Source organism: Grampus griseus (genome assembly GCF_964374135.1).
Source record: "Grampus griseus genome assembly, chromosome: 3".
Classification (NCBI taxonomy): Eukaryota; Metazoa; Chordata; class Mammalia; order Artiodactyla; family Delphinidae; genus Grampus; species Grampus griseus.
Window position 1 is genome coordinate 30,783,041 of NC_139019.1, and position 26,344 is coordinate 30,809,384.

Genomic DNA, 26,344 nt, shown 5'->3' on the forward strand with positions numbered 1-26,344 from the left:
ACCTCAGGCCTGAACCTTCAAAAGCAAAGGTTACTACCTCTCGTGTGCGTCTTTGCTTTTTTTTCTCCTTGCCGGTGTATGTCTCCACTGAGTGACAGAAAAATAAACCTTTCTTGCTTTCAGCAGTAAAACGTAATGACAGGGAATGACACCAGGAGGACCATTTCCCTGGTGTCTCCAGACATGTGAAAACAAACCACAGGAGATACGCTGGTTTGGTTTCAAGTGCATCCGCAACTGTACCCGTGACCGGCGACGGTGGACTGTATCGGATGAAACGATGGCAACACCCAAGCAGGGACACCAGCCCTGAGCTTCTGGTGACGCTGGCCGCCATCTGGGAGAATGCAGACAGCTGTTTCCTCTCTCTCCCGCCCAGTTTTCTGTCGCTGAATCTCCCTCTGCCAGGCTCCCACAACGGCTGCCTGCCTCCTCCTCGACTCCTTGGTCCTTATCTTCCACTCCGGGCAAACATTTTCTGGGAACCTTGGTCCCTTTCTTTGCACTTTGTGGCAGGAATGCAATACACAGCGGTCTCTGGAGCGGAAGTCAGATACATCCACAGCGTTTGGCGGAATGCTTTCTCAGAATATGGTAAACCAGGTTATCGTCTAAAAAGGACAGGTCGTCATCGAAGGCGAGGGGTCTGCAACACGCCTGCCCGACTTTGTCACTCACCAGCCTTCTATTTTTGGACAAGTTTTTTAATATTTTGTCGTACATTGTCTCGGCTGCATCGCATGAGCCGCTGCAGTACCTGAAAATGAGTTCCTCCTTGGTTTCGTAGCCCAAACCCAAGTCAGTGACATTCAGATGCACGGCAGTCAAGACGCACCCCCGATTTCGGCCCCTCTGGCCCCGCCGGCCTTTCCCTCGGGAACTCTCCGGGCTGGCGGCTGCAGCCTGCCGGTGCCGCTCTCTGCGAGGAAGCACGGCCATTTGTTTATCGGGTGACCTTTTCAGTCTTCTAATGGTGGCTTGTATGAAATCCATGACATCATCAAACTGATCAGGATAATCCTCTGGCATATTTGCTGTGCAACAAGAAAACAGAAACGGGCACGTGAGACAACAGCAACGACCGCTTCGAGGAGCCTCCAAGACCCCAGTGTCTCCTAAAGGCGGCCAAGCTCGGCCTCGGGGTGAGACTGCCAGCTCAGGGACCGCTGTCACCCTGTCCGCCCCGACCCTGAGGACACAGGCCGAAAGGTGCCCTCCAAGACTCCGCGGAAGGAAGTTCATGCTCGGAAGAGGAGACTGACACGGGGCGTGACACACTTCCCTGCTGAAAACAGATCCTTAGAAGCGGAATCATCTGCCATTTTGTAACGCGTCTGTATGGAGGGTGCAGATGCTGACGGAGGCCCCTTCTTCTTGTTCTAATAACGTAACCTACAGTTGTGGTTCTCAAATGTGAGTGTGGATGGGACTGTGCTGGGATGCTCACGGAAATGCAGAGTCCTAGCCCGACCCTTAAGGGAAGCGTGGGGAGGGGCCGAGGAATCTGTACTTCTAACGAGCCCTGGAGAAATTCTGATGGGGGTGGTCCATGGAGCATACGTTGAGAAACCCTGTCTTAGAGGGTGAAAAAAGGATTAACCTTGGATTGGGCTTGGAAGACACTGCTGCTTTCACCTGGAATACTGAGGAGTGCTCTTTCCTGAAATCCACCCCGACTTAGCACCTCTGCTCAGCTGAGTGGGACGAGAACCATTCTGACAGATCACATGAAAAGCTCTTGAGCTCAACTGTATTTTAGAGCTTCCTTAAAAAACATTAAGCCTACTTTTCACTAACACAGAGACTAATTTACCACTTCTTTGGATTAGCATGACTTTAAAAATATATGGTCATACTGTAAGATGACTTTTTTTTTTTTTTTTTTGCAGTACGTGGGCCTCTCACTGTTGTGGCCTCTCCCGTTGTGGAGCACAGGCTCCGGACACGTAGGCTCAGAGGCCATGGCTCACGGGCCCAGCCGCTCTGCGGCATGTGGGATCTTCCCGGACCAGGTCACGAACCCATGTCCCCTGCATCGGCAGGCAGACTCTCAACCACTGCGCCACCAGGGAAGCCCAAGATGACATTTAAAAATTTTTTTTCGTATATTTTATTTAACCTTATATTTCTGTTTTTTTTTTGAGTATTTAAAGTTAATGTATTTTCTTTCTTTCTTTTTTTTTAACATCTTTATTGGAGTACCATTGCTCCACAATGGTGTGTCAGCTTCTGCTCTACAACAAAGCAAATCAGCTATACATATACATATATCCCCATATCTCCTCCCTCTTGTGTCTCCCTCCCACCCTCCCTATCCCACCCCTCTAGGTGGACACAAAGCACCGAGCTGGTCTCCCTGTGCTATGCACCTGCATCCCACTAGCTATCAGTTTTACATTTGGTAGTGTATATATGTCCATGCCACTCTCACTTCATCCCAGCTTACCCTTCCCCCTCCCCGTGTCCTCAAGTCCATTCTCTATGTCTGCGTCTTTATTCCTGTCCTGCCCCTAGGTTCTTCAGAACCATCTCTTTTTTTTTTTTTTTAGATTCCATATATATGTGTTAGCATACGGTATTTGTTTTTCTCTTTCTGACTTACTTCACTCCGTAGGACAGACTCTAGGTCCATCCACCTCACTACAAATAACTCAATTTCATTTCTTTTTATGGCTGAATAATATTCCATTGTATATATGTGCCACATCTTCTTTACCAATTCATCTGTTGATGGACAGTTGGAGGTTCCTTAAAAAACTAAAAATATAACTACCATACGCCCCAGCAATCCCACTACTGGGCATATACCCTGAGAAAACCGTAATTCAAAAAGAGTCATGGACCAAAATGTTCATTGCAGCTCTATTTACAATAGCCAGGACATGGAAGATGACATGTAAATGTATCATAGCAGTACATGGACTGAGACGCTGTTTGTGGGCAGATGGTGGGAGGGGGGTGTCCAGCCTCTGCTGCGGGCTGTCACATGACTCCCACTGGCTCTGGGTGCAAAGAGGACAAGAGATGTGCATTTTAGGGAGATCACATGGAGGAATGATTGAGGCGATGCTTCTACGATGTTTGAGACCTTTGGACAAACGCATGAATTTGCAGTCTCGTGGCGTTTTCTGCTGCGTTTCAAGCATTTGCTTTGGCTGATCAAGTAAGAGAAGAGTAACTTTGAACAACTGAATACATTTTTAAAAGAGGAAAGCAATTCAAACGCCCATTTATTAGGTACTCAACCTTTTATGCTCTCCATCCCATTTTCAGGTAATTTAGTATGTTTAGGGCTATATGTGGCTTAGGACAATATGCCACAAAAGAGTTGTTAGCAAGAGGGAATTTTTTTTGCCAAGCCCATGTTAAAGCAGAGAAGGATTACACTGGGCCTAACCCACGTCAAATTGTTTTGTTATGAACAAATTGTTAAAACAGATATCAGGTATCCTGTTGTGTAAAACATAACCCAGCTAAGGCAACGTAACCATATCTATTTCTGTCTCTCTCTCTCTCTCTCATCTGTGTGTGTGTGTGTGTGTGTGTGTGTGTGTGTGTGTGCAAAACATATGACATATAGTAATGAAAAGAGTGGGGATGGTGTGGAATTTCCAGATCACCTTGTTGCCCTAAAGCTAAAACCTAAAATTTGGCACTGGATGGTCCTGTGCACAGAATTCTCAAAGCTGCTTCCACTGGTCTGTGCCCCATCGCCTCTTGCCCCCGAGCCCCTGCATTCCAGCCTTACCCTCCTTCAGTCTGTTGCAGTTCTAAGAGCAACACTCTTAAAACTGTTAACGCAGCTCATGTCCCTCCTCTGCTCCAAGCCCTCCAATGGCTCCCCATTTCCCTTGGCATAAAAGCCAAATTCGACACTGGCCCAAGGCCCTCCCTGACCTGGCCACCCACTGCGTCCCAGCCTCTGTTACCACTGACCTCGTATGCAACTTCCTTCTTCCTTACTGCCTCCCCCTCCAGCTTCTCTGGCCTTCTCACTGTTCCTCAAACACAAGGTTTCACAACCTCAGCACTACTGACATTTGGGGCTGGAACATTCTTTGTTGTGGGAGCATTTAAGGATGAGTAGTTGCATCCCTGGCCTCTACCCAGGAGACGCCAGTAGTGTCCCCCAGCCCCATTCCAACAGTGACGAACTGAAGTGTCTTCAGATATTGCCAAATGTCCCCTGGGGGCAAGATCATCGTGGTTGAGAACCACACAGATCAGAACACAAACAGGGACGCAGGGCCTTTGCGCCAGCTGTTCCCTCTCTGCCTGAAACACCATTCCTGCAGAGTACCCAGTGGCTCACGCCCACATCCCCTTCAAGTCTTTGCTCAAATGTCACCACCACCAAGCCCCACCTTGACCTCCCTGTTTCAAATGCAATCCCTCCCGAGCCCAAAGCCAGACCTCCTGCCCTCTTCCCTCCCCAGCATAATACTCACTACCTTCCAACACACTGTCTAACTTTCCTTATGTTGACTACTTGTTGTCTGTCTTCTCTGAGCGAATGTCACCTCCACGAGGCAGGGACCTTTGCATGGCTTGCTCACCAGTGGAGCCCAGGTGCCTACAATAGGATCTGGTCCCTGGAGGCCCACAGTGATTTCTGAACGAGTTAGGTCACTTTATGAGGGGAGAAAGAGAGAGTCCTTAATTTATCCAGGGGACACTTGGGCTTCAGCTGAGAACCGCACCGTGATGAAATGAAAGCCTCCAAAATAAACAGCCTCCGTCAGGCGGGCAGCCGCAGTGTGAAGAGCAGCACAGTCATCTCCCTCCTGTGAGCGAATAAGCAGCGAATAAGCAAGCTCACTCCCTTGCCAGCTTCCGGCAGCTTTAAAGTGTCAGCTCTCAAAGCCCACTTCATCCTGAGGATTCAGAAAGGTTCTGGCTCCAGGAGAGTAACGTTTTCTCAAGAAGGACTGGAAGAGTGGGAGAGTATTGGAATCTGAATTTGTCGTTTCCTCTGAACCGCTTCTACTGGACTTCCTTAGGAAGTTTCCATCCTTCCTCCCTCCCTGTCTCCCTTCCTTTCCTTCTCTGTTCTTAAAAAAAAATGTTGAATTGATAAAGATATGGCACATATATACAATGGAATATTACTCAGCCATAAAAGGAAACGAAATTGAGTTATTTGTAGTGAGGTGGATGGACCTAGAGTCTGTCATACAGAGTGAAGTAAGTCAGAAAGAGAAAAACAATTACCATAGGCTAACACATATATATGGAATCTAAAAAAAAAAAAGATGGTTCTGAAGAGCCTAGGGGCAGGACAGGAATAAAGACGCAGACATAGAGAATGGACTTGAGGACGCAGGGATGGGGAAGGGTAAGATGGGACAAAGTGAGAGAGTGGCATGGACATATATACACTACCAAATGTAAAACAGATAGCTAGTGGGAAGCAGCTGCATAGCACAGGGAGACCAGCTCGGTGCTTTGTGACCACCTAGAGGGGTGGGATAGGGAGGGTGGGAGGGAGGGAGACGCAAGAGGGAAGAGATATGGGGACATATGTATATGTATAGCTGATTCACTTTGTTATAAAGTAGAAACTAGCACACCATTGTAAAGCAATTATACTCCAATAAAGATGTAAAAAAAGAAAGACATGAACTACTTATTTCGAAAAATGAGTTGCTTATGCTATTTGTGACTTTTTTTCAATAATAAGCTATAAAAGAGGAAATTAGCTGTGCTCAGTTTCAAAAACCCATACTTGAATAGAAGTCTGAACTTCTAAACCTGGTATCTTAGGGGTGATTAGTCAAAGTACAGAAAAAAAAAAGTCTTCAAATTTCTAAAGAGACTGTTTTACAAAAGGATCCACATGATGGGGTCCCTGGCTCTTTTCAAGAACTCCTGAATAGATCATTAACTTAAGAACCTGGGAACATGGAAGTTAAAACTGATTGAGAATCAACTGAGGATTAATCAGAAATGAGGATGAAATATTACTAAAATTTTAACATAAACGAATGGGAAAACATTTGACTTACAAAAGTTCAACTTACACTGGTTTAGAGACTCATTAATTTATATAACATGATAAATTACATAATTTTATATTACTAGGGTTATAATGATGATTTGAATCAGCATTTATAATGTTCTTATTTATTGCCTGACACTTTCAAAGTTCTGGAAAATGTTGTCCCTCCTTTTTAAGACATTTTGACCACATGACTCTGTCCACTGGCTTTGCTTGCCAGATAAAATACAGAATACCTAGTTAAATTTGAATTTCAGATAACTAGCAAATAAATTTTTAGTACCAGCAGTCCTCAATAATGTTTGGGACATACTTATCCTTTGTTATGAGAACGTTTAGTTCCTTTATTTTAATTTCTGCTTGGCCTTTTTGGGGTGATGCGTGTAGCAGTGTGAATGCACCAGCCACTTATGCTTTTGGGTGAGGTGGTGAATGGATCATTAGGCCTGAATTAAAAGGCTTCCAGGCACCTGGGAAGCAGTCAATCTGTGTTTGATGTGTTAAACCAAATAGCGTAGGGGCTTCCCTGGTAGCACAGTGGTTAAGAATCCGCCTGCCAATGCAGGGGACACGGGTTTGAGCCCTGGTCCGGGAAGATTCCACATGCCGCGGAGCAACTAAGCCCATGCGCCACAACTACTGAGCCTGCATGCTACAACTACTGAAGCCCGTGCGCCTAGAGCCCGTGCTCTGCAACAAAGCGAAGGCACCACGATGAGAAGCCCGCGCACCGCAACGAAGAGTAGCCCCCACTCACGTACTAGAGAAAGCCCCCGCGCAGCAACGAAGACCCAATGCAGCCAAAAAGAAAAAGAAAAAGAAAAAGAAAGAGTGTAGGTAATGAGGACTGCTTTTGATGGGACATCTCCCTCATACATTGTCGTTAAGGTGGAAATGTTTATTTAAGCCTCAGGTTCAGGACATAGGTGATTCTTATTGAACTGAAGGGATTCCCCCCTACCCCCTTTCTTCTCCTTCTTGAACAATAGAGGAAAAAATACATATTTATGCTGAAAGTTTTACATGGATATGAATTTTGGAAACTAGAAAAGGGCAACATTATATTTTCCAAACCACAGAGCAAATTGGTCTGTCTCTTCCAACTGAATTCCTAATCCCAGGCCTTTTGCTGCTGACTGAGTTCATTTCTAAAGAGACCTCAAGTTATCAACACTAGGCATTTGGCGGGGGCATTGTGAGCCAGGCCCCCACTGAGCCAATCTTTAGGGTCTCTGCAGAGGCCTCACACCTGGCTCAGGCAAGTAAACTCCCCGGGGGACCAAGAAGCCCCCCACCTGCCTCCATGTTCCTGGAATTCACTGAGCCAGGGGCAGCAAAGGGGCTGGGTTTGGATTAGTTCCTCAAATTAAGACTTAATGGCATATCACTTTCTTTATCCTATAAAGGGCTTGGCAGTATGTCAGCTACACAAATGGCCCTCGTTAGTATGAACTTTGATAGTAAAACACTTGCAAAGCACAAAAGAGGAGCATCGTTTTTAAAAAGTAAGTCAAACACTTGCCCATTTCCCAGACCCACTTGGAGGCTAGATCTGGGAAAACATGGACATCTAGAAGCTAAAGTTTTCGAAAAAGCAAAACGCTCAAATGCATTTAAGTCATCCTTCAGGGTGCAACTAAATATTTGGGCATTATTCTATTTAAAATATTTTAACTTTGATGTGTCCTTTGTATAAACAGTGTTATTTAAACAAATGAAACCTTGTACAGGGCCAGACTCTGGGAACAAACCAAACCATTCACTGCAGAGACTTTGCCCCCCTCGATTATGGGAAAACAGTAACATTACCTCAGGAACAAAGGCCTGGGATATTGACTCTCTGGTAGAGTTAATTGAGTTTTTATAGCAACAATGGTGAGACCTCGGAGTACTCCTTGTAATAGCTGAACCAAGGAGCACATAATTCAAAACATTATCTTGGCTAAGCTGGTATTTAGCGGACAAAGTATTCTTTTAAATGTCAGATTTCTCTTCAAAAGAGTACAGGTTAATTATGTATATTTTTTTTCAGGTTAATTGTATTTTAATCAAAGGGTCATTTTATACTCGTATTGGGTTGTCCCCCTCCTCACCCGGCCTGGCTGGGTGTCTAAGCCAGTTTTCAGCCTGTCTTTGACCTGTGGGCCCATGAAGGAGGCAGCACAAGGTTGTGTAGAAAGCAGTGAGGAGGTGACCCCTTACCCGGAGTGGGGTGGGCCCCAGCAAGGAGAGGGCTGGACCCTAGCATGCACAGTGGGCCTCTCCTACAGGAGCCAGAACTAGCCTCAAGGATGCAGAGGCTCTGGAGAGGAGGCCCAGGTGTTTCTCGCTCTGGGGAGGACCCACCTCTATACTCCAGCGGAAAGCATCCAGCTTCTGTGTACTGGAAGGGCAAGGGTTAATACGCTGAGGTCCGCAGGGGTGACCTACTGCCTAGGTCAAGGCCACACAGGCGAGAGGCACATCTTCAATCAGCACCTGGGTGCCCTCACTCCAGGTGGTGCCCAGTTCTGAGGTGGGCTAGACCCTGGGTGTGAGCCCAGAGATGCTGTGCCCGCAGAGCCTCTCCTGAAAGGCTGTCTGCAAAAGGAGGCACGTGGAACCCACCCCCCCGGGGGGGAGGACATTTAATCTGATATTCGTTGCCTACCTGTACCCCAGGTAAAGTACAAATTGCTCTGTAGACCAAATATATAAAAAAGAGAAGTTGTGTGTGTGTGTATACACACACACATATATACAAACATATATGTGTATATACACATATACACGTGCATGTTTACATGAAAAGATCAGCCTAAGATTTATGTAACCTCTCAAGAAAATTCCCAACTAATGTCATTCTTTAGAATGCTGTTTTTACTTTTCAATAATGTACGAACATGATTTTCTTTCACTAATATTGCAGTATTATGAGAACTACATGATGGAGTCTTACCTTTAAAATCCCCCACGTTACCAAGAATATGCATCATCCTCTATTTGAAATGACAGCTTCCTTGATGCACTTAGTATGACCAGTGCAAAGGTGGGATGGATGCCACCCAGCATGAATTTTAACCCTGACAACATCCCTGCAAGGCTAAAGCCGGGGTCGCCTATTTATCTGTACTTTACAGGTCAGGAAACTGAGGCTCAGAGAAGGTAAATATCTGCTCAAGGCCACGTGGCTCATGAATGTAGACTCAGCTGGTTTTGGTTTCAAAGCTCAGACTTGCTCTAGGGCTCCAAGCTGCCTATCTGTTTTTAAGTAAAAATGCCTCTACGGTGCAGCCTGCCTAGTGTCGGGTGTGTGGCAACTTACTCTGGAAGATGTGGTGATTTCACCTGCGTGCATTTACCACATTCAGAACAGGAAGTGAGAAATACACTTTCTACTGGAAAGTTCAGCGTGAACTGAGGCACACTGAGTAGATTCTAAAGTTAGGCTGCCGTGGACCACAGAATACAGTAAATCGTCTCCAGAAAGGGAAAAGCATGCCGTTCAGGGGCAGCTTCTCCCACATCCTGGGTCTGGCGTATCACCCTAAGGCAGAACTGGCAATTTCCCAGTTAAAACCGGAAAACCGGCAGCCACGGGCGGTGGCAGATTCAGACAGAGAGGCCCCGTCTCCGGAAGCTCCTCAAACTCGCGCTGGCACCAAGCGATAAAGTCTCACTGCAGAGCTGGAGAGGACAGAGCCTGGGATTCTAGTCCGGGGTCAGTCCCTGCCCAGCCTGTGACCTTGGACTAGTCACTGAACCCTTCTGAGGTCAGCTAGCCCCTCTCGGGGGCCTTCCCCCAGTGCTAATGCCCTAAGATGTGGACAGTCTAAGTTTTGGTGTCACCCCCATCAGGGAGAGGACTGCCTCTGCTGATGCCCCAGCAGCATTCTGCTAACCGCCAACATCAGGGGCCCCAGGAGACCCCATAAGAGGTATTTTAGGTTCTAGCAGTTCTCAACCTTTTCCGTTTGCCTCTTGGTTCAACGTCTTGGTTACACCTGAAATAACCAAGTGCCTCTCAACTCATCAAGTCATCTTCCTACGTCTTATTTAGGAGAGGTGAAGAGGTGTGTAGAAAGGACCCTATACTTGTGTCTCAAAGCACCCAGGTTCTAGTGGGAGGTATCCTTACACCCCAGTCTCCATCTGTAAAGGCAGAGAAGGAGACAGTGACCTCTGAGAGGACACGGACACCAACATGCTATAATCCTGCAGTCTCCCTCACCCAAATGGCAACACTGCCATTTTCTCAAAATCTCTATTTTATTCATTTCTGGTTTTGCTGCTTGGTCTTAGGACTCTAAGGCTAGAATCATCCACTGCAACTGCCACCTAATGCACTGTCAGAGCCCCACAGCTTGCCTTGGGGGCTCTTGACGCTTGTTTTTTATTTGACCTTCAGCGACCTCTGAAACGTGTGGTGTTAGTTCAGGAGCGTGTTGCAGTTCTCTGAAAACTTCAAAGTTCTGCCATCTGCTACTATTTAAAAGTGTTGACTTTGCCACTTATTTGAACTAATTAAAATAAGGCACCCATGGGTCCCTAAGTACTGGAATGCTGAGGCATCTCGCGTCATGTGACGACCACCCTTACTTTCCTATTTTGGACAGAGTATTCATCCAGCATTACATAGACCATCCTGGTCAGCGTGGACTTGGGTTAACTTCAAGAGGGGTCCATAGCATCTGTTCTCCCGTGAACAATCACCAGCTGAGGCAATTTACTAAGTCACTGTGACCACTGCCAGAGCTACCAGGGCATTCTCTCCATGACCAGTGGTTTGCCGGCAATAAAACATGACATGGGTTTATTTGAAAAGTATTTGCGTTGTAAAAACACCAGTGTTTTGTTGTTTTAAAAAAGCATTTCTGGATCCTCTCAAGACAGAAGAAAAGACCAACCAGTTCACAATACAGAAAAAGAAGCCTTGGGTGTACTTTTAAAGGCCGTTTGCCCACCAGAATGCCGTTTTAGTGACTACCTCCACCTACTTTGACTAACATCGCACACACTTATTAGCTATACCATGTCTTGACTACTTATCCTACAATTTAACTGAGAAAACTTGTCATCACTGTAATGGAAATTACTCTATAAATACAAATAGCCAAAAACCTACTTAGGAAAGCTGGACTACATTCATTTTGTTACTCAGCTTCTAATTGCCCTGCTCTGATTTCCACCTATGTGGTCCATACTTCTATTATAGTGATGTTAATAATTTTATGGTAATACAGAATGGCTCCCCTGAGGGGAAGAGGTCCATTCTTCTGCTTTTAAGTCAGGAAAACACTCAATAGGGTGTCCATTTGTTAGCTAATCCATGAACACCTGGTGCGAGCTAAAAGCAGACCCCAGCCAGCTGTAAACACCTCACGCTCGAGTGCACACCAGGAGCCCAGCTACTGCCCTTATAAAACACTTAACAGGGGAGGGAGAGAAAGTTACCCAATACAATGACGCATACAAAGCGCCCCTTGGGAAAATAATCCCTTGAGGTGTTCTCAGAGGCAGGTGGTTTTTTGAGGGGAAACCCCAAAGGAACCTGGAAAGCAACAGAACCTGGCTTCTTCCTTCCCACAAAGCCCTGCCTGCAGCCTGAGAGGCCCCAATGGTTCCACGGGGTCCTGCATTCAACTTCCCTGGGCCCTTCCCAGTGGGCCCACCTGAAAAGTGGGTAGAAGGAACTCGAAGGGCCTGAGGGACCTGGGCAAGAAGAGGAGGGATGAAGAAGCTGAAAGGAGAATAAAGGGGGTGAAAGAAAAGTATTCTTTATCATTTGAGCCTGCCTGATGGATTCCTGTGGTCAGATGTGAGGAGGGACTTTCTACCCCTTGGTGGATGAATTTACTGGAATCTCGAAGACTCTTCAGGTAATTAGCTAGACATACCATTCAAAAACAGCTGCATTCACAAAACCTCCACGCCTGACTTTTCTCCTCGCTGATGTAGCCAGAAGAGTTCTGTAGGAGAGTGGTGGGCTGGCAGGAAGTGGTCATGTGGTGTGGTCAAAAGAGTGAGTGTTCCCTCAGGCCTTCCTGGGTCCAGTCTGGTTAAGCTGATTGACCCTGTGCAGCCCCGATCTCCCCTGAAAATGGGGAGAGTTACACGGATTGGAAGAAAATTTTCGGTTCAGCGCCTGAAAGTACTTAACAAATGGCACCAAAAGTAAGTCCCTACGGTTTTCACGTCTGTGCCCGTTCTTCACTGACATTCCATTGGAGGCAGTGGCGTGAAGACTAACTCTGCTGGCTCTGGACAAAGGGGACGCAGACACTGGCCCCTTGCTCGTCCAGCATGTCGCATGGAGGAGAAGGCCTGGAGGCCCCGGCATGGTGGTCTGTGGACGGGAGGTGCAGGCCTGTCCTGGGAGTCTGGGCTGCCTCTTCTCTCTTCCTAGAAATGCCCCCAAGTTAACCACACAAACATCAGCTGACTCCACAGCCCATGAACGATATTTTGTGTCCACCACGGCGTAGATGGGTGTCTTCAAACTGTGGCATGTATCTCTCTGGGGCTACATGAGGACTTTCTACAGAGTCTACGGGTAGCTTTAAGAGAATCAATGTCCAGATCCTCAAATTCCACATGCGCTGCGTCCTAAGACTGGTCCACCTACGAATACTCCTGCAGCCAGTTTTCCTTTCACAGTCATCCTTCTGCCTTCCTGCCTGTCTCACTCATTTTACCACGAGGCACTGTCTGGTGGATAGACACCTGTAAGGACAGTTCAGGCGTGCATGGCTCCTTGGGATAAACTGGTATCGGTGACTCATGATGTGAGGACACGTCATCATGAACTTAGGATTCCAAAGATGTGTACCTGAATCTAATCATGTGGAAACAATCACACAAATGCAAACCGAAGGGCAGTCTGCAGGACAGCAGGCAAGACAGTCTGGACTTCTCAAAACGTTGTGGGAAAAAAGGCTTGGGAGCTAACTCTAGATTAAAGGCGAATAAAGAGACATGACAATCAAATGCAAGTTGTGACTCTCAATTAAGGGAAAAAACTATGAAGAACATTATTGCCACAATTGGGGGCATCTGAATATGGACTACCTATTGGATAACAGTATTGTGTAAATGTTACATTTCCTGAGACTGATAACTGAATTGTGGTTATATAAGGTAATGTCCTTGGCTCCTAGAAGGTTCATGCTGAACTACTGACTGTTATGTTTGCAAGTAATTCTCAAATGGTTTAGGAAAAAAAAAAATGAAGTAAAATACTAATGAAAGGTCAGTCTTGGTGAAAAGGGGACATGGGTGTTCACTGTACTATGAACACTTACTAAAAAGTCCCATATGAATGAATCAAAGTAGGTGGTTCCATATTTCATTCTGTCCAGGCACTCATGGCAAAGCATGGCGCTTTATTTGCCTGTCTGTCCATCCACCCATCCATCTATTCATCTTATAATAAGGATCCAGAGGCGTGGTGCTTGTCATGGATGTATACTAACATGTGCATTTGAAGTGAAAATGAAGTTGGACCTTTTCTGACCAAAAATTAAACTTATTTGAGCTGATTTGTTTGATAATTTTCCACGAATTGAATAAGTTACATTTGCAGCTCCAGGGTTTTGCCAAAAATAGATTTGAAGCACATATCTAGTTCCCAAATGGGCTGGAAATTACATCTGCTGCAACTATTTAAACTTGTGATAAAACTGCAGATATCACTTTAGAAGTGTGCAATAGTTTTTCAACATAATTTTGTAGGTTTGCAAGCAAAAAAGTTTGAAGACTTTAAAAAAACATGCTCAGTTATACAATCATACAAAAGTGGGTTTTGTCTCTACTGAGCTAAGCAGTTGATTCCCAATAGTGACCCAAGATCTGTGTGTGCACACCCACTCCTGTTCCCACAGAGGCCATCACTCTGGCACGTGTGCAGTCACCCTTGGTTTCCAAAGTGGACGCTTCCTTCCCTGGGCGGAACAGAAGCCACCTGAGGGCAAATGCCTTCTCGAAGGCCTCCCAAATGCCATCGGCCTATCAAGCATCCTAGGAGACCTCACTTTGTCCCGAAGAGTTAGGGAGCCTTCTCTCACTGCAAAAAGCATCGACATTATAGGACCGTGCGGAGAAATACATGCTTCTCTCCCTAAAATGTCCTGATTTAGACTTCGAAATATCCAGTAATAATATGAGCCTAGGCCCACTGCAGCCCAAACAGGGATCAAAGAAAGGGCCTCAAGGAAATATAATATTCCTTGCTTCTTGCTATTAGTTTGCTCATTGATTTTCCTAGAAATACGTGTTTCAGTTAGTGAATACATTTTTAGCAAGCCAAGGTTTGTGTTTTCTTAATCTACTAATACGAGAGCAGTCTGTGTTAAGGCAGCATTATTGGCTTTGGGACTAGAAGTTTGAGGTTTGCTGGCTTCACCACTTATTGGATTTGTGACCTTGAGCAAAATTCTAGGTCTCATTGCTTCATCTGTACAACGGGGATAAATGACATCTCCTCTTGTCCAGTATAGCTCAAACCTACTCGATTTTAGGACAATATGCAAAACCTATTTGTTAAAATAACAAAATGCTGGAGAGGGTGTGAAGAAAAGAGAACCCTCCTACACTGTTGGTGGGAATGTAAACTGGTGCAGCCATTGTGGAAAACAGTATGGAATTTCCTCAAAAAACTAAAAATTGAATTGCCATATGATCCAGCAGTCCCCCTCCTGGGCATATTTCTGGACAAAACTATAATTCAAAAAGATACATGCATCCCTGTGTTCAAAGCAGCACTATTCACAATAGGCAAGACATGGAACAACCTAAATGCTCATCAACAAATGAATGGATAAAGAAGATGTGGTGTATATATATATATATATATAAAATGGAACACTACTCGGCCATAAAAAAGAATGAGATAATGCCATTTGCAGCAACATGGATGGACCTAGAGATTATCATAAGAAGTGAAGTAAGTCAGAAAGACAAATACCGTATGATATCACTTATAGGTGGGATCTAATCTAATCTAAAATATGACACAAGTGAACTTATCTACGAAACAGAAATAGACTCACAGACACAGAGAACAGACTTGTGGTTACCAAGGGGGAAGGGGGGAGAGGGAGGGATGGATTGGGAGTTTGGTATTAGCAGATGCAAACTATTATATATAGGATGGATAAACAACAAGGTCCTATTGTATAGCACAGGGAACTATATTCAACATCCTGTAGTAGACATGGCTAGGGTGAAGAGTAAGTAAGCTGGGACAAAGTGAGAGAGAGGCATGGACATATATACACTACCAAACGTAAGGTAGATAGCTAGTGGGAAGCAGCCGCATAGCACAGGGAGATCAGCTCGGTGCTTTGTGACCACCTAGAGGGGTGGGATAGGGAGGGTGGGAGGCACACACAAGAGGGAGGGGATATGGGGATATATGTAGATGTATAGCTGATTCATTTTGTTATAAAGTAGAAACTAACACACCTGTTCTGTTTCATAAATACGTTCATCTGTATGATACTAACTTAAGTTTTTATTTGTAGCTCTTCATTTATTTGAGGATTAACAGGTTGATTCAATTGTGCTTATGCCTAGACACTTTAAAAATAAGGGCACACTCAAAATGAAAACTATGCCTATGCTATAGACTCGTGAAGCTTGGGACTTGAGTAAGTTTTGCAGCAAGAAGGCTTTGCAGTGAGATCCTGCTCGCCGCCACCTGCTTGTTTGAGACACTCCAGCGGCACCCCGCTGCCATCAGAAACAGAGCAAGCACCTTCTTTTCCTGGATTTTACAGTATCTCATAATCTGGGTATCACCTACAGAGATATCCTAAATTTCACACTACTTCCCGCCACCTGTTCTCAGTACTTGGCGACTCGTCTGGCCTCCTCCTTGTATCCACCACCTGCCCCTTCCCCATATCGTGATCACAAATTTGCCTTTGCTTCTCCTTTGTCTGGAATGTGCCCTTTTCCCTTTCCCTTCCTTTCCTAATACCCATCTTTCAAGTACCAGCTCAAATCCCCCCTCTCCCCCAAATTCTTTCCTGCTATAATCTCCAAATCCCAATGACTTCATTGCTAGGAATTCTTACCATGACCACAGCTAACATACATGCCTTGGTAGACATAGCTATCTCTCGGACTGACAGTCCACCCACCCACCCACCCATCAGCCTATCCGTAGTTTACAACTAGATCATAAGCTATTTAAGTTCACAATTTTGCCTTTTAGATGCCCACACAGCACCTAGAGCATGAAAGATATTTAATACTTGCTTCCTGATTGAGCTCAAGTGATTAATGAAAGAATATGTGTTTTAATTGAATAAAGGGGCTATGGACCATTAAGTGCTAAAGAAACAAAGATGAAAGGGACATTAGGAGGGGAAAATGCCAGATAGCTTTTATTTTTCTATCAGTGAAAGTAGAATCTTTTGAGAATAATTCTTTGGCTGTTGGATCGGCCTAAGGTCCTACGACTGGCCAATTCAAATTAGGCCTGAAATAGATTTCTCTAAACAGCAACAGTTTGAAATAGGTCTTCAGACTGAGGCCAGAATGAGATGTTGGTCTCACATCTCAAGTGAGAAATCAGTGCGTCCTAAAAGCCTGACATGCGATTTCCTGATTCCAGGACCCCCATCCCAAGTGGCAGAGCCCTTTTTCAGCGTAGGGACTTTATTACAGTATCATCTATTCATATAGTCCCTAAAATAAGAAGAAGCAATAGGTGGACAGCACTTATTTATTCTGAACTCTGAACCCACAACATTAGATTTGAAAGCTTAAAATTTAACCAGCTTATTGTACTAGAAGCTTTCTTAGCCGAAGAACCATGGGCTGAAAGTTTACTAAATTCACTAACACGTTGTTTTTTGCTGAGTTTGTGACACATCTTAAGTATCCAGGTGGGATCACTTAAAACAGAAATACTCTATCTCAAGACAGGGAGCCTCCAACTCACAGCCCCCCTATCACCTACCTGTAAGGATCTTAGTGTGCCCTGATCCCCTTCTTCCCATGGGGAAGAGGGTCTTCCTAACATGACCATGGGAATCTGGTGGGAACAATTCCATAGGAACTATGTGGGCTCAGAGAATGGGGAAGGGAAGGAGCTGTGAAACCTGGGAAGAGCCAGGGGGAGCTGACCCGGGGGGCAGAATCCCAGGCAAGACTGGCCCGCCTTCGTGCTGACCAACTGACTGTCTCTGGGGCCCAAAATAGCCTCCCTGCAAGGCCTGCATTTCTTTCACTCTCCATGCTTTGTCGGGGCTGCTTGAAATTCCACCAGTTAGAGCAACGGCTTGGCAGGGGCTGAAGTGAAAGTCTGTGTCGGGAGAAAAGGCATTCACTGGGTGCATGCCGCAAGGAGGAGGGTGGCAAGTACAATAGTTGTTTATGGGGCACAGGTTTTACAAAGCATTATCTCGTTGAACTCTCACAGCAGCCCCCGGAGGCAGGATGAATAGTATTCCTATTTTACAGATGAGGAAACTGCGCTTTAAGAGCTGTTAGTAACAGCTGGGTAAGTGGCAAGACTGGGATCCAAACCATAGACTGATCTGAATGTGTGAACGTGAGCTCTTGCTTGTTGAAACTCCATGATTTGCTCTATGCCCTCCTTCTGCAGATTAGGGGACCCGGCAACCTGGGAAGAGACTCTAGCCCAATAATATTGTGAATTATATCTCAGTTCTATCAGGGTTTACATAGATTTTTGTGGGCTAGTCTGGGAGCTTGATAGCTTGATTTGTAAGATGGTTTCTCTAGGAAAATGTGTGACTTGCTACCAAACTGGTGGAATATAACCCCATTAGATTACAATAAATTGTGGATTACCTGCAATAATTTAAGAACGCCCAGTGTTTCTTCTAGTTGGTTTCCGGTCACATAGAAAGCCCACCTTTTCAGCCCAAGGTTCTTCATGTTTAGTTTTAGTTTACAAAGCTACCAAATTGCACCACACACTGTACCTTTACTAGAGAGTTCGTTTCATGAGGACGGGGCTTTTGCCTGTGTACCAAGGATTCCCTAGCACCTAGGACAGTGCCTAGCACATACAGGCACACATTAATTACTTGTTGAATGAATACGTGCTTTTAGATCACAAATTTTTAAAAACCATCCTCCTGCCATCATGGAACTCTGGCACTTTGGCCAAGCTGCTTTACATCTTTAGGCTTGGGGACCACAGGAGTACCTTTGGGCTCTAAAATGCTATGACATCTGTGCGTATCACCTTCTAGTTTCGCTTTCTAGATGCCTCAGGCCTGCTCTAATCGCCCTTTGGAGAAGATATGGGTAAAAAGCAAAATAAAAAAAAAAAACCAAAGATAGTGAAAGGGAAAAGTCTTGGATGCCCCAAAGGGAAAATCACAAGTCTTTGAGTTTAGACAAGTTCAAAGTTGCTACAGGAGGCAACCACAGTCCATGAACTTTATTGTCAACCTCTAGGCAAACAAGTGAGCCAGTTATGAATTCTACTTTGTTGGTTCAGCTCATGATAATGGTAGGAACAGAATTCTGGCTGTTTCATTTATATTGGAACCAGCAAAATACATGCAACCTCAAAGGTGTGTGTGTGGACAGGGTGCAGTCCAGCCCCCTTTAAACAGCACAGAATGACTCAAGGTGGCATGAACGAGCCTTTGCTCAGTCATTAAGTTACAAGCATTTGAAAAGAAGAGGGACCAGTATTTACGGTACTTTCTATTTTCAAATGAAACGAGTGACTGAATGTTTTTCTACATAAGCCTTAACCAGTTGCATGGCGTACAGTGCAGGATATAAATGTCAGCATGTTGACACCGGTTGAGTGTTCAAAGTCTGCACATTGTCATTATTCTGCCTTCCCCGCACTGACAGCTTGCTACCGAATTGAACATACCTGGAAAGGAGTCAGTTTGGCTTAGAACGCAGCTCACTTTCTCTTTGGGAACATTTCTCTTTCAAGGATCTATTGGGTCTTCCGATAGGTAAAACAGAATCAGTTGTGTTCTGCTGGTTCTAATGTAAACACAGTGGTCGGAATCTTGTCCATTGATGACTTAGCGTCACTTCTGGAAAAGGGAAGTGATCTCCCTTTCCCCAGAACCCCCAGCTACCGCCGTCCATCAGTAGGATTACGGCTACCTTGCTTGCTTTGTGACTGCCTGTACCTTACATGAGGCACGGATTTTCTTAGGGTATTATCAGGCCATAGGGATTCAACCCTGACTACACATTAGACTCACTTGGGGAACATCTAAATATCTAGATGCCCAGGCCACGACCCAAACCAATGAGATCAGAATCTCTCCTGGTGGAGCCCAGCATCAACAGTCATTAAAGTTCCCCAGGTGAGTCCAGTGAGCAGGGGTCTTTTCTTATGAGTCTTTTCCCAAAGGAAGGTTAGGGTGGAGTGTGCAGGTGTGCGGGGGGGGGGGGGTTCCGGGGGGGGAGCAATCTCACGGTCATTGGCATTTTGGAGTGGAAAGGCCTTCCTTTACTGTATAGCTGTAAACTGTTCATTGAGTTCTGTAGTAAGTAATTTGTCCAAGGTCACAGAATTAGCCCAAAGCAGAGCCAGCACCAGGAGCCAGCATTAAATAAGCCTAGGTAGACAGGATACTGATATGCTAATTAAACCTCCATGAATTAATCAGCGTCACAATCAGGCACAGTCATTTTTCTCCCCAGAATGTCTTGGTTAGAAAACTATTACCTTCCACTGTGTTCCTGTTCCTCTGACCTAGGCTGCTTGAACCAATGAAAAGCCACTTACTCAGCCCTCATGGGTACAGTTCTGAAGACAATGGCACTAAAGGGCATTTTAAGTTTCTACTGCAGAAACATTGTATACGCTAAGATGGAAACATTGTATACGCTAAGATGGAAACATTGTATACGCTAAGATGGAAACATTGTATACGCTAAGATGGAAACTCGTGGTTGAAACCAAAGCCTTTAAAAATAGGTTTATACAACTAATGGACAGAAACTCTTGGAACAGTTCCTTCAATTTCAAGGGATCAACTGTGTTCTCTTTCCTACCCTAAGTCATTCTTGAAGTCTTAATTTGCCTTAGAAAAATGCACTTTTTCTTTTCCCTGGGACTTCTGGAAGACGGTGCTTTAATTGTTGTAATTAAGTATAAGATAAACACATCACATTTCCTGGGCGATTTTTAGCCCAAGGCCATAGGTTTGGGGGACTCTAGCATACAGCTGACTCTGGGACCCTTTCTACTGTGCATGTTTCAAATGCAAAATAGCTTGAAGGGTAACGGGAGTGGTGAGTGGTTACGGTGACGCTCACTGCTGCTTTAGTTTGGGGTTGTGCAAATTCTCTGCTGCTACCTTTGTTAGCTACATACCTCCCCAATAATCTAACTTGTGATGAAGCATACTATGCCTTATGCAATAGATAAACTTCTCAAGAGCGGAGGGTAAATTATATCAAATCATAGCTGACGTGCCCTGATAAACTGCTAAGACATTTTTGAGAGGCAAATCACAGACTCATTTCCTAATATTAATAACCTGGTCTTTTCTTAAGAGTTAACATTGTCATGTGTGGAGTGAACGATGGTTTGTTTCTTTTCCCCCTAGCCCCAGCTAGCACTATGTATCGTTGTCTTTCTAGAACTGGAACTTTTCTGAACAGATTTGACACTGCCCAGATGCTTGTTCTGGAAATCAAGGCCCTTCTGTGTTTTCTCCGACTCTGGCTTGGTTTTGTGAAACCTCAGCCTCTTCCCTTGCAAGGGCAGTTTAGGATGGAGAATTCAGCACAGCCAGGCACACCCAGAGAAAGAGGGCTTTGGAAGAAAAAAACGGGGGTGTGTATATGTGTGATGGGGAAGCAGAGGAAAGGGGACAACTGCGTGTTCTCCTACGGTGGTGGTGGTGGTACTGCTGGGGAAAACAGCTGTTCCTCGGAACGCTAAATGAGCAGCAGAAAAATGTTTGCCCCTCTGCGGGGCAAAACCAGCGCGTGCCACATACAGACTAGGTGTTGGGGTCCTGGGGCACCAGTCGGTGGCTACGAACCGCGAGGGGGCGTCGGCGCCAGCGCGGCTCTGCCCTGGGTCGGGAGGCCACACTGCGGTCGGGGCTGACTTGGGGTGCGTGCGAGCGGCGGGTGGGGTGACCCCCGCGGGGAGGGAACGGTTCTTACAGTCACTGCTCGGCGCGAAGGGCGCGCGGCGGCGGCCGAGGGAGCGGTCTTCGGCGGGCGCCTCGGGAGGCCTCTTACCGGCGGGCAGCGGGAAGGCGGACGCGGTGTGGAGCAGCACCAGGCAGACAGCCACGACATCCCATAACTTCATCTTAGAGTCCCGTCCGGCGGCGGCACCTGGGCGGGCGGGCGGACGGGCGAGAGAACCGGGGAGAGCGCGTTAGGCCTGGACGCCGAGGGCCGCCGCGCTGCCCGAGGCGCCTCGGCCCGGCGGGTCCTCGGGGCTCCCCTCCAAACTCGGCACCGCCCTCCTCCCGGACCGCGGCAGCCCGGCGGTTCCCCGGGCACCCCCCCCCCCCCCCCACACACACATCCTCCTTCCTTCCCAGCCGCCTGCTCGTCCCCGCTCCTGGGTGCGCCTCCCTGGCGGCCATCCCACAAGTGCCCTTCTCTTCCGCCACCGGATCCCAGGGGTCGGATTTTCGAGCAGCGCCGCTGCCCCCGCCGGTACCAACACGACGACACCAGCACTGGCGCGCAACCCCCCCCCCCTTCCCGGCCCCCGCTTCCTGGGGGGCGACCGGGCAACCCTCACCCTGTGCTTCCCGCCCCGTCCAGCAGCTCCCACAGGCCCCGGGGAAGAGCCCTGGACCCAAGCAAGAGACCAGCCTTTTATTTTAGGAATAAAATCAAGTGCGGGACCGCCGGGGGGTCCTGATCCTGCTCTCAGCTAGGCGGAGGCAGGCTCAGCGGCACCACTAACCTCGCCCACGCTTTCCTCCACCTTTTTTTTTTTTTTTTTTTGTGGTACGTGGGCCTCTCGCTGTTGTGGCCTCTCCCGTTGCGGAGCACAGGCTCCGGACGTGCAGGCTCAGCGGCCACGGCTCACGGGCCCAGCCGCTCCGCGGCATGTGGGATCCTCCCGGACCGGGGCACGAACCCGTGTCCCCTGCATCGGCAGGAGGACTCTCAACCACTGCGCCACCAGGGAAGCTCTACTCCTCCTCCTCCTCCTCCTCCTCCTCCTCCTCCCATTTAACTTAGTGTTTTGTCGTCGGAACAAGAAGTTACTAGGGACTTGGAGACTTTGGGGCTGTCCGGGGAATATCTGAGTTAGGTTACTTCACTTCCCAAAGCTTCAACTCGGTTTAAAATAAATACTACTTCCATTTCTTAAGGTTATGAATATTAACACAGGAAAAGGCCTAGCCAAGCAGAAAGTAAGCGCTCAATAAGTGCTTTAGCGTTACTGTTAGGTAGGGATTGCCTTTGTCTTGAAAATGTTCGTGGTGTCCCCGAACGCCCTCTTTATTTTTGCAGTGTTGCGAGATTCTGGCCTTAAATCCCTTCCCCTCGCAGAGGAGTTGCGAGCTCCCCACGCCCGGTCACAGTCACTCCTGGACAACTGCACCCGGTCCGGGACGCTACAGAGGAGTACGGGCACCAGAAGGACTAGACCAGGAAAGGGCGCGCGGTGGGGCTCAGGTCCTCTGAGTCAGGGGCCTCCGTTTGGTCTGTCCCTCCGCACACCCCTAGAAAGGAGGGTCACGCAGCAGGGGGCTGGTGAGAAAAAGGCCCCCTCAACTCGGGGCCAAGCCCCACACAATTAGGAGGTGGCGGGAGACCCGGGCGCCTTGCGGTGCGGTGTTACCAGTGCCTTCCCAATGCCAGTGTTCAGTTTCCAAGGGCTACGACACTCATGCAGTCGATTACCCTCTTTCCTCCAAATAAAAGGGATTCTTAGGAAAATCTCCTTGAACTTTTTCCGTGGCAGAGAGTAAGAGTTTCCAGGTAAAAACAAAAACTTTGGCCCCTTTCCTCTCCATTAGCAGCCAGGAGCGCCCGCCTCCCTTCCAGCAACCGCCCCCCATCTCCACCCAGAACTCCCGCCCGGCTTCCGGTGCAGGCCACCCGGGAAAGCGTTTCATTCGACCGCCACCTCCCACCGCTGCGGAGGCGAATGCATTTTCCATCCTTTGGGCGTCTGTTTGTTCGCTATGCAGCTGTTGGGCTCGGGGAGTCTGTAGGGACTAGGAACTCCGAAAACCTGCAGCTCCGGGCGCCCCATGCCCCAATGGCTGATTTACAGACCCGGGGAAAAGGAAAGGCTCTGGGTTGGGGCGCGGGGGCCCAGGCAACACCTGACCCAGGCCGTGCAAAACAAGCCCAGCGAGACGCTCGAACAGAGAGGACTGGGGAACGCGAGGCCTCCCGCCCCCTCGCCCAGGGCCCGCTCGCGGGTGCGTGCGAACTGGCTGGCGGCCCTGAGGGGCGGGGAGGCGCGGGATTAATGCGCTATCCCAAATCGCGGTGGCCGCCAGCAGGAAGCGACAAGAGGCACCAGATTTCCCTTCCGCATTAAGAGGGTTTTTCCTTTTTTTCCTGCTTGGCCGACGGAGGGCTTTTTAAATTGGATGTGGAGATCCTCAATTAGAAGTGTGGCGAAGCTGGCAAAAGAGTTCAGCGGAAAACTCCCCGCCTCGCCAAAGGAGGCTCCCGACTCCGGTTCCCGCCCTCGGCCGGGTGCGGCGCAGGCCACGAAAAGAGCTCTCCCACCTCCCCCGGACGGGGAGGGCGCAATCTTCCCTCTGCGCACCGCCGGGGCAGGCTGCAGCCGGAGCGGCTCTTTAGTTCCCGGTGTTTGCTTGGCGCAGCAAGAGGAGGGAATCCGGCGGCTCGCATTCACAGCGGTCCACGCAGAGGTTTTTCCCACCCCCCCCCACACCCCGCGGGTTCCCTGATGGTCTCTTTATCGCTTTCTTAAAGCACATCTGTCCGACGTATTTCTGCCGCAACCGTCCGCCTTTGCTACGAGCGCGAATTGCGGAACGCGCTGCCACGTGCGATAACCAAGCTCTCCTCCCGAAGTCGGCTCCGCCAGGTGCCCCCGCACCCGTCCTCGTACCCTACAGGCTGGTTCCCCTCTACGCCCAGGACTTACGCGCCCGGCAGGGCAAAAGGGGAGCGTCGCGGGCGCCGGCACCTGGTGGTCCCCAAGTCCAGGGCGGAAAGGACGTCCCAAGAGCCAAAAGTGCCGGCAGAAGCCGCCGCTCGCCGTGGGGCGCTTCTGGGTTCCCAGCACCAGAGGGCACCAGAAACCGCCGGAGTCCTGGAGCGCCCACGCGGCTGGGGCTGCGTTGTCATTTTAAGCATAGAACCGATGAACGAGCGCTCCCCTTACAATCCTTCCCCAAATGCAAATTACACCCCCCCCGGAACTTCGGATGTCCTCACGAGCATCCCTGCTTTTCAGGCTCCTAGCTCTCTTCATCCTCACTAATTTTTCTCTACCCACCTCACTTAAGCTGGTTTCTCGGCAACCTGCTTTTTGAACTCCCCCCCTCCCCCGCGTCACAGTGACAGCTTCAGCGCGTGTGAGCGCTCCCGCCGCCAGTGCCCCCGCGCCTTCTTGTGTCTGGAAGGCTGGGAGGTTTGTTTAGGCTTTGCCTTCGAGATCCAGGTCTCAGGAGGAGAAAAGGGAGGCGGGGGTGGGTGGGTGGCGGCGTGCTGTAACTCGGGGGCTTTCTTTTGGGATAGGGACAGAAGTTGCTGAAAAGATGAACTGCTTTTCTTAACTGTGTCTTGTGTCCTGGACGGACGGAGGACTTATTCTGTCGGGCCCAAGACCAGAGTAGGAAAAAGAATGAGCGCCGCCTTCTGCAGACAGTCTGGGAAGGGGTCTGTCTGTTAAAGGGCCCGAGGCCGGGTGCCAGACCCAGGGGCACCCGAACCCCTTGCGAGAGTGGTCTGGCGACGCAGCGGGCTCCCCGAACATCTGACACTTGTTGAAAAGGCGACACTGTCCCTGAACCCTGCCGAAGCGAAGTCGTGGCGAAACTGTGAGGGCGAGACCTGGTCGCGGCTGGGCGGAAGCCCAGCAGCTCCCTCTTCCAGGGCTTTGCGGGAAGAGGTGCGTGCGTCAGGTTAGCAGCAGCATCTCTTCTTTGGGATAATTAAGCGTATATTCAAGATGGTCTAGATGGGTGGGATGGGGGCGGGGAGGGAGGTCCAAGAGGGAGGGGATATATGTATACATATAGCTGATTCACTTCACTGTACAGCAGAAACTAACACAACACCGTAAACCACTTATACTCCCCCCCAAATATACTGCGGAAGAGTGAAGTGCGCTCTAACACATCCGCAGCAGGGCTCGGAAGAGTTGTGTTTGTCCCCACCAATGAGCAAAAGTGCTGCGAGCGCGGGGCTGGGCAGCTCCCCCGGGGCGCGCACGTCGGCTCTGCGGGCGCGTGTGCCAGCCCCGAAACTAGGGAGGCGTCAGGAGGCTGGGGGTTCCGGCGGGAGTCATTCCCCGCCCCGAAGAGGGTTCGTTTTCACCCGGTGGGTCTGGAAACCAAACGACAGCGAAATCAGCCCTGAGGCTGTGCCAGGGTGGTGGCGGGGGTGTTACTGGGGGAGGTGGCACAGAGTACAGACGAAAGTCATTCAACCCATCACCGAGATGGCTTAGGGGAGACCTTGAGAAGGTTCAAGAGTCTGCTCGGGGCGGAGGCCCTGGTCCTGGACTGTTCAGGAAGCCCGTCTCTTAAGCTTGACGGGGATGGTGAGGTGGGATATCGGGCATTAGGACAGTGCCAGCAACCGGGTTCCGACCAGGGCTAGGAATGTAGATTTGCAAGACCGCGCCTGAGGAGGTGAGCTCTCTATTTTTAGGTTCTCAGCACCTTTGCAGCAGTCCCTCCCGGGGCCTACACTTTCCCTTGGAACAGACCAAACCCAGTTACACTCCCGTTAATGATATCTATGCAGCTGCGCGTCCACAGAGAACCCAACTCTGGTCGTGGTAGGTTCAAAGGCGATTCCAGTCCCGCACCTTCCCGGGACTTGACGGAAGAGCACCTCGCCGAGTCGGGGAGGGAAACTGCCCCTGTCGGATATGCCCGGGTCCAGAGGCAGCAGGGGCACCAGAGATTTTTGCCCACGAGGAAAGGCAACCTGCCCCTCCGCAAACCCAGCCTCTCCCCGGTTCCACTTCTCTCTCTCTTCTGCCCTCTCGGCGCTTCGGTTCCTTCTAGTGTCCCCTCTTTCTAGTCTCACCGCCTGCTCTGGGGTGCAGCCGCGCCCCCTCTGTCTCCAGCGCCGCACAGGCCGACGCACCCGCTGGCGACTCAGGCGCCACCCGCCCGCTCCCCCCAGGCCCGCTCCGCCAGGCCCGCTCCCCTGCTTACCTCGGATCCGGTCTCCGCAGACCTCCAGTTGGACATT

General features: G+C 48.6%; 1 protein-coding gene across 3 annotated transcripts; it reads right to left on the reverse strand.

The window, feature by feature from the left end:
* Positions 1-549: 549 nt before the first annotated feature.
* Positions 550-26,344, reverse strand: GDNF (glial cell derived neurotrophic factor; the record flags this gene model as incomplete). Of its 3 annotated transcripts, none has more annotated exons than XM_082652372.1 (3): positions 550-1,034; positions 21,197-21,295; positions 26,308-26,344. In XM_082652372.1, the coding sequence occupies 2 exons, from the start codon at positions 21,267-21,269 to the stop codon at positions 550-552; spliced, it is 558 nt and encodes a 185-aa protein (XP_082508498.1). The 3 variants fall into 3 exon arrangements, with proteins under 3 accessions (XP_082508498.1, XP_082508496.1, XP_082508497.1); XM_082652370.1 differs by lacking the exon at positions 26,308-26,344 and adding an exon at positions 23,058-23,091 and having other exon boundaries at positions 21,119-21,295; XM_082652371.1 differs by lacking the exon at positions 26,308-26,344 and having other exon boundaries at positions 21,119-21,284.